Raw genomic sequence first — 14,515 nt, 5'->3', positions numbered from 1 at the left:
TAACAGCAACATATAATAATAGTGATAATAACCCTGCGTCTGAGGGAGGAAAATAATCTAATATCAAATAAAGCAAAAAGTGGAAAGTCAGAAATATGAAGAGAAAAGGAGCAGCTGAGGAAACGAGTTCCACCTAAAGAATCTGTTCAGTATTGACAGAGGGAAATATTAATGTTAAGTTTTTAAAAGAAACCTGATCAATGGAGGATTTAATGTTTTTAATATGTGTGTATTTCCACAGCAGGGGGCGCTTTACTGCTTCAAACGCAGATTAGTCCTCCGTCCACCAGGGGGCGACGGAGCGCGCACAGCGCCGTGTTCCTGCAGAGACAAACAAACATGGCGGCGTCGCTGGTGCGGTTTGTCCGCGGAGGCTTCGGGAGAAGTTTGAACCGTAAGTCGATCACAAACCGACTTCATCGGACTCGCAATGATCGATTAGTTTCGAGTCTGTTTCACGGCATCGAAAAAGAAACCGACTCCGTTTCACCGGTCAGATGTTTCCGGTTTGACCTTCGAGCTAATGACAGCTAATGCTAACGCTAGCCTGCAGAACATGGACTCTTGTTCTTTCTAACTAATGAGTTTAAACCCACTTGTCTCTTTTTAACTTTGTTGATACGAAACGTTTCAGAATCAACGAGCCTTCGTTTTCATTCTTGTTTCTCTGCTTCTGCTTCTGCTTCTGCTCAGTGGATTCAGGAGGATTTGATCTCAGGGTGGATTTAGTTTCAGGGTTGATTTGATCTCAGGGTTGATTTAGTTTCAGGGTGGATTTGATCTCAGGGTTGAGTTGATCTCAGGGTGGACTTGATCTCAGGGTGGATTTGATCTCAGGGTGGATTTGATCTCAGGGTGGATTTGATCTCAGGGTGGATTTAGTTTCAGGGTTGATTGTGAACTCTCGTCTTCTGCTCTTCTCTCAGTTGCGAGGAGTTCGTGTCTCCAGCAGCAGATCCGACCTCAGAGCTCCACCACTGAAACCAGTCGTGAGTACAAAGTCAAACCACATGGCTGAACTGCTGATGTGGTGAAACCACAGTTCATGCTCCTCATCGTCATCAGGGTTGAACCAACAGACCAAAGAGTTCTTACTGAATGAAACAGAGAAGCTTTGTTCTGATCGACCTCTGTGCTTCCTGCAGCCACCACCAGGCCGGCGGACGCCATCACTCACAACCAGCTGGCAGCGTTTGGAGAGTATGTGGCTGAGATGATGCCCAAGTACATCCAGCAGGTCCAGGTGAGAAGACTCCGTTCACACCTGACGTCCACATCTGTCCTGAGTGACTGCAAGTGGTTCAGGTCTGAACCTCTTGCAGTCACTAGATGATCCGACATCATCGATTAATTACTAAATACATGTGACTATCAGTGTGAAGAGGGACACACACAAACACACACACACACACACCCAAACACACACAAACACACACCCAAACACACACAGACACACTCCTGCAGATTAGGACTTAACGCTGTGTTTTACCTTCAGTGTTGCAGAAGAAGCGTCACCTTGTTTATCCAGAAACATAAATATGAATTCAGCAGGTTTTTATAGAGATGATGACGGTGAAAAGGCGTCAAGTTCATAGTTATTTAATTCATTGAGTCAATGCATTAGTAAATTATTATTATATAAAGCAACTATTGCTGTTTATCTACTACTTTTATTTAAATAAATGGAGGTTTAAAACAATCTAGTTTGTTTTGCCCATGTCTCCCGAACCCGGGTGACAGCCATGGAAAGAGGGAGATGTTTTCAGGTTGTCCAGACTTCCAGAGCTCGTCCTTCAACATGTCCTAACCCTAACCCAACATGTCCTAACCCTAACCCAACATGTCGTAACCCTAACCCAACATGTCCTAACCCTAACCCAACATGTCGTAACCCTAACCCAACATGTCCTAACTAACCCTATCCTTCAAGTCAACATGTCCTAACCCTAACCCAACATGTCCTAACTAACCCTATCCTTCAAGTCAACATGTCCTAACCCTAACCCAACATGTCCTAACTAACCCTACCCTTCAAATCAACATGTCCTAACCCTAACCCAACATGTCCTAACCCTAACCCAACATGTCTTAACCCTAACCCTTACCCTAACCCTATCCTTATCCTTCAAGTCAACATGTCCTAACCCTAACCCAACATGTCCTAACTAACCCTATCCTTCAAGTCAACATGTCCTAACCCTAACCCAACATGTCCTAACCCTAACCCTAACCCTATCCTTCAAGTCAACATGTCCTAACCCTTACCCTTACCCTTACCCTAAGAAATGTCTTCAGCGACTTGCATGAATGATCTTTTGGAGCTTTTTTGAGTCATCTGGTGTCTTTACTTGTCTCAGTGAAAGAAACTAAACAGAAAACATGAAATGTAGATTTCAGAAACATGTAGATGGCTTGAGGATGTCCATGTATGTGTTTGAGTGACGTGTGTCTTTGTGTGTGTAGGTGACCTGTTTCAACGAGCTGGAGGTGATGATCCACCCTGATGGAGTGATCCCAGTGCTCACCTTCCTCAGGGACCACACCAACGCCCAGTACAGGAACATGATCGACCTGACTGCTGTCGACGTCCCCACACGGCAGAACCGCTTTGAGGTAGTTTGTCTCAATACACACACACACACACACACACACACACACACACACACACACACACACACACACACACACACACACACACACACACGCACACGTGCACATTTCATTCTAACCATGTCTCTGCTGGTCTACAGATCGTGTACAACCTGCTGTCGCTGCGCTACAACTCTCGTATCCGTGTGAAGACGTACACGGACGAGTTGTCGGCGCTGGACTCGGCGGTGCCCGTCCACAAAGCCGCCAACTGGTACGAGAGGGAGGTGAGTCGCACCTGCAGAGGAGGAAATAACTGATTCCCATATTTGGAGATAAAGTGTCTTGAGGACATTGATGATGTCATGAGACATAGACGGAATGAATTTTCCATCCAGAAGACAGGGATGGATGGATGTGCCAACATTTTTGCTGTGTAGTTTATTTGTGGTCAGAGGTCAGAAGGTTTGCTGCTGCTCGTCAGTGTGACAACTTAATGTGTCTTATCCTCATTCTGTATTTTAACGTCTCAGATCTCAGTGTTGGGTTCATACTGACACTGAGCAGAATGAATGAAAGAGTGTTTGTGTGTCTTCAGGTGTGGGACATGTTCGGTGTGTTCTTTTCCAACCACCCAGACCTGAGGCGTATCCTCACAGACTACGGCTTCGAGGGACATCCCTTCAGAAAGGACTTCCCTCTGTCGGGATACGTTGAGGTGAGATCAGCTTCATTCATCCACGTGGGATTCATGTGTTTCCTTCAAAAGATAAATGTAGGAGGACGTCAGCGAGACATAATGAATCCAGGGTTTCCACATTCTTTGAAATCCTTCAGATTCTGTAGTGAAAGAATATTTGTTGTGTGGATTATTGATTTTTAACAGTATCTTAAAGATATTTATCTCTGTCTGAGAGAAAACACTTCACATCGTGATGTTTTAAAATTCATCATGATATCGAGACTAAAATCCTCTCACATATTATTTTTGTATTTTCCTACAAGACCCATAACCCTTTGAAATTCATCAACCATGAAACATTGAAACTCTGAATGCGATGTGCAGGTGCGCTACGATGACGAGGTGAAGCGGGTGGTGGCCGAGCCCGTGGAGCTGGCGCAGGAGTTCAGGAAGTTTGACCTGAACACGCCGTGGGAGGTGTTCCCCGCCCACCGAGAGCCCAAAGCCTCCGCCCCCAAGCTGGAGGCCGGTGTGCCCCCCCCCGAGAAGAAGTGACGTCCTTCTGTGTAGCCTGAGGAAACGCACAAATTCTCTCACACACACACACACCATGCTCTGTTTGTGTCATTGTGGGACTCGATACCCTGAACAACCTGAAATATTTATGTAAATAATAATAAAACGATCTTTAAATGAATGTGTTGGAGCCGTGGTCTGTATCAACAAATACTAGTGAGATTTTCTGCCAGTTGCTGGGAGCATTATGTTGTGAGGTTTTCCAGATGTCTCTGTTCTGACCTCAATCAGCCACTGGAACCTCTTTTATTGTGAAGGCCTGCTCACAGCTGGAGGCGTGCTGCTGGTAGATCACCACGGATGACATCAAGATAAAAGAAGTCAGTGGTAAATACCTAACGTAGGACAACACGTTGTCGAGAGCCAAGAGGGACGTTCGGGACACGTTTGGTTTTAACAGACGGAGATTCGTCAATGGCTGCGCTGCTTGTTAACGCTGCAGCTGAGTGAAGGCAACACAACTTCTGTAAAGTACGTTAACGTTGTGTCACTGCATTAACAACAAGTGGGAGCTGACTGAGCGAGTGAAGACCTCAGACCAGCTGTGATGAACGAGTTCTCTGAACTGGAGGATGTGACTGACAGGTGGGGGGGGGCCTCACTCGTCCTGAACACGGCTTCATACCTCAGCTGCAGAAGATGATGTCTTTATCTTCCCTGTTGGAGTCTGTGACCTACTTTAAGCTATCTTTGTCCAAAATGGCAAAATTGAATTGAAGCAGATTTCACTGTCAGTTGTACAAATCTACCAGCAGGTGGCACTGTAGCACAACATAACATCAAAGAACTGACGCTAAACAGCCCAGGATGTTTCTACTATTTTATTCTGGCAAATATTTTTACATGTAAGAAATACTCAACACATTTCAAAGAGTCAACGTGAGCCAGAAAACTGAAAAGGTCCAAAGGTTTGATTTGTTGAGGGAAACAAAACAGCCACATTTGGACCCACGTCTGCTCGTCAAAGTTCACAATTTACACATTTTCATGGTGATCAGAAGAAAGAAGCACAGACCAGAAACATCTGACATATTATCACTGCACAGATAGAATTCACTGACCAATAAAAACACAGGTAACAGGCTGGGCCTGTGGAAGCTGTTCAGCAATCATCATTTTTACTTTATTGTATTTTCAGTTACATGCATGCATCACACACGTGCGTCAGAGTGTCGCTGAGCTGGAGCCGTTTCACACTCCAGGAGTTTTTCACTGCTTATTAACAGGAATTGATCTTGATTCAAAGAACTGTGTCGGGGCTATTTTTGATTTAAAGTGAGACAGTCACACGGAGAACAGATCAAACACATCTGGATGAAGTGATCTCTGGTTTCCTGCTGAACGTCTGAGCAGCCGAACCAAAGAGAAAGCTTCCGTCCGAGATCACTCACTACAGTGAGTTTGACATTTTGTGGTCTGAATGTTTACGATTTAGATGCTCTTATAGTGCACTCATTGTTTCCCACAATGCATCATGAAAAGATGTGAACAACCGCTGCTCACTAACCGAGTGATATCTACCATCATGCATTGCACTTGGGGTGGAGAGACATCCCGACCTGTCGTACGAATGTTACTACGTCACAGCACAAAGTTTGATTCTACATTCTTTTTTTTATCTTAAAGTATTAATACGAAGTGTCTCAGGTGTACAGCAACATCTCTGATTGGTGGAGATGCTGTTACCATGGAAATGTAATGATGTGGGCTTTGATTGGATGGTTACATCACGTTGAGAGAAACCAGTGTCGATCACGATGGATTATGGGATGTGTAGTATTTTTTTGCTAAGACTCCAATGTTTCATAATTCATCTCGTAACCGACTGAAACTCTTTTATAAGGATTTTATGAGACAAATGAAAAATAAGAAATTTACTTCCTGAACCAGAGCCTTTCTAAAAGTGTGTCATCACTGTTACTATTACAATATCTTCTGCAAATTACATTATTACCACACGTTGGCAGCGTTTGTATATGAGCTATTTTGGTTTTATTTCTAGATGAAGTGGAAACGCGTCTTCCATCTTTATTTTACAATCTGTGTGATGAAGCCAAACACTGAAAGATGCTCGGCGCTCTGTGCAGTCCGGTGAGGATTGTCTGTCAGCTGCTCCAGTGTTTAACCAACAAACTGATCAAAGTAATGTCTTTTGAATCTGTTAAATTCAAACGCATTACAATGTGTTTTTTATTTAAGTGGCAGCAGAACTAACTCCTTTCAAACCGAGCTCTCTCTCTCTTTCAGTGATGTTTTCAGACCATCAGTGTTCAGTCAAGTCTCACGTCACGTGGAGCCTCTTCATCCGAGAAGGTCACTTTCATTTCATCACAACATGAACCACGTCATCTCCTTCCCGGCGCCGTGAAATTAAACAGACATGCATGATACAGACCCCCCCCCCCCCCACAGGGCTCGCCATCTGGACAAATGAATTAAACGCTGCTCGGATCAGAAGTTAAATTATGGTCTGGATTCCCTCGGGCTCAGAATTGGCATGAGGTTAAAAGTCAGATGGAAACTGAGTCCTGACTTTTCGGTCGTGTTGTCCTTTGATCCCGAAGCTCCAAAATGAAGAAAAGACTCATTTTGACAAAAACACACAGTTAATAATCACAACGTTTTCACTTGTGTCGAAAAACATAAAGTCAAGTTTTTACAAACAAGCAGAAACAACAAGTCTTTGACGAGAACAAATTCACTAAACAGAACATTTCACTGAAAAACAGTTTTCTCCTCATTTCTGTGTCTTTTAATATCCACGGATCATATGAAGTTATTGAGTGTTTTTTACAGTTTAACAATGAGGATAAAATGTGCATGAATCTTCATTAGGCCGATGAGACAAATTGTGATTTGTGAATATGGGTTATACAAATACAATTTGATTGATTGATTAATAATCAGACAGAATTAGCAATATGCTAGCTCTAATATTATATATTTCCTTATTTATTATGGAATATTTACCCCTGAGATGAGGTGGGGCAGAAGTTTTAATTTGCAAATAAAGTTAAGTAAAATTTGTCTTTGAGATCTAGACTTAATTTTCTTTCCATGATTTGACGGTGGTTGGTTGTGGAGGTGGCACGAAGTCTAACGAGAGTTTAAAGGACACAGAGCTGAGCAGGAAATGACAGAGTTTTCATTATGAAGTGAAATATTCACATTACTGTTGGTTCCACACCAGGTGAGATGAGGTCACATCCTGGGAACTCTTGGTTGAAGCTCTGCGCTCAGTCCGAGCTCCCTGTCACTTTGTGAAGGAATTCATCTGAAGAGGAATCTCCTGCTTCCTGTGGTGGACGCACACACTTTTCCATCTTGCATGAATTCCTAACACAATGTTCAGTCCCGAGCTCATGTCCTGCAGCTAAGGCTTCTTATCTGCAGGTGATTGGCTGGCAGAGGAGGTGGGGGGGAGGTCTGGGTAAACCATGAAGCCAGTGAAGGTGATGTACTTGGCGTGGTTGCTATAGGCCCCGAAGCCGTCTCTCTGGTGCGAGTAGAGCCAGACCGTGTCCCCGGGTTTCAGCGCCAGCATCAAGCTCTGACTCTGCAGCGCCTTCTCGCCCTGGCTGTCGTCGTAGATCATCGCCTGCACCTCCAGGCGGTTCTTCATCAGCTTCACGGACAGCGTCTTCTGTGGCAGCTTGCCCACGTTGAAGGAGAAGTAGTACACGCCAGGAACACGGCAGGCGAACACGCCCTCCGAGATGTTGAAGTCCTCTCCGATGTTGACGAAAGCTGTGTCAAAGCTAACGGGCTGGTGCTGGGGCAAGCCCACCTGGTCCACTCCCACGATGCTCTGGGTGCGGCCCACCGAGAAGGCAGATCTCTGGTCGTCCTCGTCATCCTCCTCCTCCTCCTCCTCCTCCTCTTCTTTATGCTGCAGCTCCCTCTCCTCCAGCAAACCTCTGGATCCAGACCTGTCATCAGTGGCCTGGTTACTATGCAACAAGGGGAGGCGGTCCTGCTGGGGCTGCTGGGAGTTGTAGGCGGGATGCGCTTGGTGCTGGTGCGTCTGGTAGTCGTAGGTGTCTGGGTAGATGAGGTAGCCGTTGAAGGTGGTGTAATGTCCCGTGTTGCTGTAGAGGGCGTAGCGAGGGTCGCCGTGGAGGCGGAGCCAGACGGTGTCACTGAACTCCAGCTGCAGCATGACGCTCTGGCTCTGCACCTGAGGATGGAGGCAGACTTTGTTATCCCAACATAATCCCATCATCAGCTCTCGTTCAGGGGAATTCGATGTGTAATCCCTTCTGTTGTGCGTTCATTTCCCAACACAAACACACTCTGATGGAGTCACGCTGTCGAGCTCTGACACGAGGGAACAACCTGAGTAAATGTTTCCTCAGAGGAAAGAAAATCCATCTTAACAGAACTCCGCTGATTTAAGTCAACACTGCTTTCACAGCATGTGGAGTCAAGGAGAAGAGTCTGTTCAGGTTAAACATTTTACTGGTTCAAATCTGAGTTCTAGTCACTTAACCATTCACGTAAAAATCAGCACAGGAGCTGCTGGAGTCAGATCGTTCCTCATGAGGATTCCCCCTCATTAGTGGTTAACACAGATTCTGTTATTCCGTTCCTCCTGTAGCTTTTATCAAACTAAACTCAAACTTATTTATTAATAATTGATCAGGATCTATTTAAACTCTTGTTGCGACGATAATGAAGTGTTTGTCATCAGTGTGATTTTAACGGAGCCACAGAGGAATCAGAAGAAAATCAAACAAACCGAAAATATTTTTCACAAACTTTTATTTATGTTTGTTGGTTTTGTTTGTTTTCAACAGGCAAAACTTTAGTTTTTTAAAATATATTAATAATATGAATCCCTTCTTATAATACCTTATACTATATTATTTTTCTTTTAAAATAGTTTTCATTGTAATACTGTATTATATGTATGATCTTTTTCTTTCTACATTTAATTGGGTTAATCCTTAATCAAAGCTTTAGCTAAAACAGAATCATTTTATCAGCAGATGTTTCCTGTGTAGACGAACTCGTACCTTCCTCTCCTCGCCGGCGTTCTCCTCGTAGACGATGGCCTGCACCTCGTTCCTGTTCTTCATCAGCATCACTGACAGGTCTTTGTGTGGGAACTTCCCCACCGTGAAGGAGAAGTAATACGCCCCCGGGATACGACAGTGAAACACGCCCGTCTTTGGGTCGAAGTCCCCGCCGATGTTGACATAGACAGTGTCAAAGGTCACCGTCATCTTAGGTCCACCTTCCATGCTGTTGGTGCGTGCGACTGAGAAAGCCGAGCGGATTTCCACGTCGTCCGAGAGACGAGCCAAACACCATCCGCCGGCCGCATGGCCGAGGACCAGCAGGGCGACCAGCGCGTTTCCTGAGAGCAGCATCGTCTCTGTAAACATCAGACAATTAGGAATTCACTTTATTATGCCAATTTTCTAATTTCAGCGAATAAAATCAACTTCAGATGTAAAAAATAACGTTACTGACATTTTTCAGGAAACAAGTACAAGTTACGATTGTAGTGTGCTCTACCAAAACTTAACTTCAATCAATCAATCAATCAATCAATCAATCAATCAACCAATCAATCAATCAATCAATCAATCAATCAATCAATCAATCAATCCACCATCTTTCAATCACAATTCATTTGTATTGTCTCATGTTCCCAGTTTGTCTCACAGATGTTAACAAGGATCAACTTCCTGTTCTTAACTCAACACGAGTCAAACAGGAACTTAGTGATCAGTGAATAAAGCTCAGACCCATGTGAGGATCCTCTCCCAGGACACACACATGCTGATGGAACTGAACACATCAACACAACAACACAACAACACAACAACAGGATTCACTACATGAGAAGAACCAGTTTGTAACATCATGTTTAAAGTGTTTATACATCAGGTCTGATGGAGATGAAGGAGCAGATGAACTGAGGAGTTCCTGATGGTGAAGATGTGAGGAGACATGTTGTGTGTCCAGAAGTCTTCATGTGATCCTCGTCCTGGATCAGCTGACACCATCAGGATCCACTTACGTTACATTTTGAACCAGGTCTATGAAATAAGTAACTTCCCCAATAAATGAACTTAAATAAATAAACCTCTTTAACAAATATTATAAATACAAATTTAACGAATGTAAAAATAAAATAAAAACAAGCAGCTGAATAGCTGCTTGTTTTTATTTTGAATCTGAACAAAAAGTAAAAATGCTCATAAATATTATATTTGATTCCAGATGTTCAAAGACAGGCTTCGGTGCTTGATGCTACAGATACACTTGTTGTCAAAGAGACACAAACACACACATTTATAATATAATGTATTATAATATAATAGGTTGCAAGATATTTTATTAAAATATAATATAATATAGTGTTATATGTTTAAAGCGGGAACTGAACTGAACACTTCTTTTCAAGTAAGCTCAGACTTCGTCCTCTAATTATTAGTATCAGCAACATTTCACAGCATCTTATCTAATGTTGTCCACATGTTTGGATCAAAGTGGAGCGACGCTGCTTTCAGATCCCAGAACAGAGACGTGAGGAAGGAGCTGCTTGAAAGCAGCCAACTCTCTGTTGTCAGGAAATGTACTAAAAGTAGAAGTAAAAAGTTCTCCTCATTTCTAAAGACATTTCTAACATGATCTGTGCAAATCAAACTGACACTCGTGTTACATTAATATAGTTTAAAGACTATTTCACTTTAACCACTCTGACCTTAAATCAAATGACACCATATCTGCTCGTGTGATGTCATCAAGTGTCCACATTCCACTGGAAACGAGCTCGTTCAGCCTGAATGTCCTGAAGTGGAGACGCTAGGGGACGGAATGCACCTTGTCTTCAGACATCGGAGACATTTGTGAGCTCGTTTCCAGGGGAACGTGAACCTCAGGCTTTGTGGACACTTGATGACATCACACAAGAAGTGATGGAGGCATGTTGTGTTTTTTCTGTTGTTTTAATGCGCCTGAAGTCTTGGTCACTATTGACTTCAATCGTATCGGCTTAATTGGAAATACTTCTGAAACTCCAGAAGTATTTTGTGGACTCAAACTTTGATGTTATTGACTGTTGAAAGTAATTGTTCCTGTATGTTTATTCTGAATCGACCTCTTTCAATGGAATCTAATTAGAGCGGTTACTTTAAGGCACAACTGATGCTTGGTGTCTGAATACTTGTCCAACTGCAGCAGCAGCAGGGAAACATGTTGCACTGCCAGCCAACTTTTCTTCATGAATAAGATCATTCTGTTTTTTAAATATCCTAAAATTTTAAAAAGACACGGCAGCAGTTAGACTAGTTCATGTAATGGAGGCTTTCACTGAGAAACCGTGTTTGTCTGTGCAGCAGTTTGAAGGAGTCGTGGTGATGGAGCGTCCTCCTCCTCCGAGAGTTTGATGCTCGAGGTTCAAACAACAATGAGTGGACACATCAAACCAGCCTCTTCCATAACGAGCACCGAGGGAGTTCACACAGAGCTGAACAGCAGAGGAGCCGAGTCCATGCTACTGCAAAGAAGATTTTGACTAACAGACGTTTTCCACATCAGCATGAGGTTTGCAAACACATTTTAATATAATCACATAGAAGAATGTGTTGGAGTCATTTCAGAAAATGGTATAAAAATGAGAAATCAAATGCAGTATTTTAAATTTGGTTTTAATTTAGCTTTATGTGTAAGTATCTGGTCAGCTGAACCAGGGAGAGTTCACTGGAACAGCTGAGTCCAGTTGTCCAGTTACTGTCCCCGCATTCAACTGCAGCAGAGAAAGTCATGATGGAGAAATACGAGAGACAGTAAAGAGACAGAGAGACATATGGACAGAGCTCAGCTGCAGAGTCAATTCATGTTCAGTTTTTGAATTTGTGTTGCTCGGTTAACAACAGAAAGGACGTCAAACAGTGAATGGTTTGTTTCTGGCTGCTGTTGGGAGACCCTGCTGGCAAATATTTGTCAAAGATAGTTTCTGTCATTTTAGGTAGATCTTCTCCCACTGATGTTCAAGTGTTCAGAGGAAAGTGTCCTCGTAGTGGGTGTGAGTGGAGTAATACAGCTGTGGAGGGATGGAGTCGTCCATACAGGAGCCTTCAATAAGCAAAGCTCATGCACACAGAGTGAGGGCGGGACAACTTCAATGTCATAACTACACCTGACATTTGATTGGATGGAGAACTTCTACAGACTTGTTTTAGAAGCAGTGTGAGGAGAAGAGCTGAAGCTGAGTGAAAGCTTTACAATATCTGAACTTGAAATCAATAACTCCTGCTCTGAGACTGAAAGAACACACTCTGGAATTAAGATTGGAAAAAAACATACAGGTTTGTGATCGATATCTGTAAGAAGTCGAGGACCTACTGCAAATCAGGAATTATTCCTTTTACCTAATGCAACAGTCATCTCTCCCTCCCCAGCAGGAAATTATTTCAACCATTAAATGAATCATTTTTTTGTGTGACTGTGATTATTGCAGTGATGGAATTCAGAGTCTGTTGAGGCTCAAATTGTCTCCTAAAGGTCAAGGATTATCAAGGATGTCAAAACGTGCTGTATTTTTAGGTTGACCTTGATGCAGTTTTGAAATGATACAAAGGATTGTGTTTACAGAGTCGAGGATTGTCATTTCTGCCTTAAGCCACTACCTCGTTGTTTATTTGAAAGAAAATGTAGAAATACAGTATATTCAGCCTTGGCGTGTTTCTTGTGTTTCGGGTTGGACCAGAGTGAACTAAACACACGGATCATTACTGTACAGTCTGGATCAAATCAAGCACCAACTGATGGTATCAGCTGCACCTGCGCTCTGCCTCCATCTCTCTCTCAGGTTCGCCTTCAGATCTGTTGTGTCTAAAAATAGAGGAGGAGAAATGTTTTTGTCCCAGGAGACAGATCAGGAACTGGTGACGGAGACGTGGACGAAAGGAGGAGATGGAAGGAAAGAGAAGAGAAGGAGTTGATGATAAGAAAGAAAGCTTTTTAGTGAGAGTGGATTTAGATGCAGGAACTAGTTTGGCTGCATGTGAAGGTGTGAGTGGCCTATATAACTCAGCTGTGTGGGTGGTAATGTGTGTGTTTGCGTAGTTCTTGCTGCGTGGGTTACTGTTGGTGAGTGTTTTGTGTTTCTGTGTGTGTGTCTGTGCTGATTTAAGTGTTTTCTGCATTTTTGAGTAAAGAATGTGTGTTGCTGTATGTGTCTTTGTAATGATCTGCTCTATTTCCCCCCTATGCTCATGTGTGTGTACAGTGTAGATGTGTCCGTGTAAAGCAGGACTTATTGATTTCACATTCAGATTTTGTAAAGCTTTCACTCAAAACCCTCTGCTCCAGATTCTTGTGGTATGATTTGCTCTGTTTATGCTCAAACTGTGCCCTTGCACTCAAATAAGACAGGATATATATATATATATATATACATATATAATGATATAAAGATAATTTCTTAAGTATTTATCTGGACAGGGATTGTTTTTCTTTTACAACCCTGTCTTGAAATGTAAATGTATTGATGTGGATGAAGCATAAATCCCTCATCCATGCTAGACCATCTGCTCCAGGTGATAACAAACAACCACTCTCTGAATCTCAGCGGCCCACTGAGGATTATTAGTCTAATATTACCGTATGTCTGAGAACCTGTTAATACATTTTCATATTTTCCCCTAGTGCAGCAGTGTCATCTACTGAATGTTACAGGAGTCTATTGAACCACAACCAGGGTCTGAATTCATCTCCCAGCTGCTTGAAGGAAGAGAACCATTCTCTGGGGATTTGGACCGAGAGCTTCTATCAGCCTCATTTCCAGCTTCGCAGGTGTTTGTGTCGATCCAAGATGTACGAGCTCCAGCTGTGAGTCGTATAACAGTGACAGGTTGATGGGATCAATGAATGGGACCTTTACATCCAGGACCAGTGGCATCCAAAATGTCCCCTCACATTTCACAACTCATTTTCAAACTGCATAGATTCTCCCTCCCATGAGTTCCTAAATGGATTTTCAGCACCGGTCCTGAGGCGTTTTACTAAAAGATAACTGGTCAAATTATCCATCAAGAGAATTTTCCTCTGCTTGGCTTTCCCAAAGTTGTTCTGGTCGAAGAACTGCTGAATGATGTATTGACAAATAATGCGTCATTATTTACAACCCTTTGTACAAAGTGCTTTGTCAGAAAGTGGGGAGGATATTTTTAAGCCAGCTCATGCTCTAATTTAGTTTCAACCAATAACTGTAATTTGCTCTAATATAGTTCAAGTGTTACACTTCAAAAACCCAATAGTTGAAATTCTATTGCATGGGTCTTGGGCAAGAAAATACAAAATAAGGTCTCAGAAAATCTGTTTTATTTTCAGTGCGATGCAAAGTGTAAATCCATCTCTGTTCCACGCTTCACCAGCAATCTCCCTCTGGCTCACCAGATCAAAGCTGCACAGAGAAAACGATTGTTCTGTTGGCGAGTACACAACAAGAAACACTCATCACACATATGCATAGATCCACACCCACACACACACACACACACACACACACACACACACACACACACACACACACACACACACACACATATAGATCTTCTCTCATTTACTTTTTGCTTCAAACTTCGCAATCTCCTAAAATATTAGAAGCGTAAAGAGACAATGTAAAGTTGATGGAATTTTATCTTTGCCAAC

At 42.9% G+C, this 14,515-nt stretch overlaps 2 protein-coding genes across 2 annotated transcripts; one reads left to right on the top strand and one right to left on the bottom strand.

Annotated features, from left to right (window-relative positions):
* The first annotated feature begins 314 nt into the window (after positions 1–314).
* Positions 315–3,968, top strand: ndufs3 (NADH:ubiquinone oxidoreductase core subunit S3). Its single transcript, XM_061068101.1, has 7 exons — positions 315–394; positions 927–989; positions 1,146–1,243; positions 2,464–2,613; positions 2,751–2,876; positions 3,188–3,307; positions 3,656–3,968. The coding sequence occupies exons 1-7, from the start codon at positions 340–342 to the stop codon at positions 3,824–3,826; spliced, it is 783 nt and encodes a 260-aa protein (XP_060924084.1). The 5' UTR covers positions 315–339; the 3' UTR covers positions 3,827–3,968.
* A 3,252-nt stretch (positions 3,969–7,220) lies between these two features.
* Positions 7,221–9,144, bottom strand: c1qtnf4 (C1q and TNF related 4). The gene is made up of 2 exons (XM_061068894.1): positions 8,863–9,144; positions 7,221–8,024 (listed from the first exon to the last, which is right to left on the bottom strand). The coding sequence occupies exons 1-2, from the start codon at positions 9,088–9,090 to the stop codon at positions 7,221–7,223; spliced, it is 1,032 nt and encodes a 343-aa protein (XP_060924877.1). The 5' UTR covers positions 9,091–9,144.
* Positions 9,145–14,515: the final 5,371 nt, after the last annotated feature.

This window comes from Limanda limanda, chromosome 3 (genome assembly GCF_963576545.1).
Source record: "Limanda limanda chromosome 3, fLimLim1.1, whole genome shotgun sequence".
NCBI lineage: Eukaryota > Metazoa > Chordata > Actinopteri > Pleuronectiformes > Pleuronectidae > Limanda > Limanda limanda.
The sequence above is the reverse complement of the archived record's forward strand: the minus strand, read 5'-3'. Positions and strand labels throughout refer to the sequence as shown.

Excerpts from the sequence above, each read along its gene's own strand:
- c1qtnf4 (XM_061068894.1), bottom strand. The coding sequence starts at position 9,090 with ATGGAAGGTGGACCTAAGATGACGGTGACCTTTGACACTGTCTATGTC. Across the intron at positions 8,025-8,862 it reads ACGCCGGCGAGGAGAGGAAG|GTGCAGAGCCAGAGCGTCAT; the intron begins GTACGAGTTCGT and ends CTCCATCCTCAG.
- ndufs3 (XM_061068101.1), top strand. The coding sequence starts at position 340 with ATGGCGGCGTCGCTGGTGCGGTTTGTCCGCGGAGGCTTCGGGAGAAGT. Across the intron at positions 2,877-3,187 it reads CCAACTGGTACGAGAGGGAG|GTGTGGGACATGTTCGGTGT; the intron begins GTGAGTCGCACC and ends GTGTGTCTTCAG. Across the intron at positions 3,308-3,655 it reads CTCTGTCGGGATACGTTGAG|GTGCGCTACGATGACGAGGT; the intron begins GTGAGATCAGCT and ends TGCGATGTGCAG.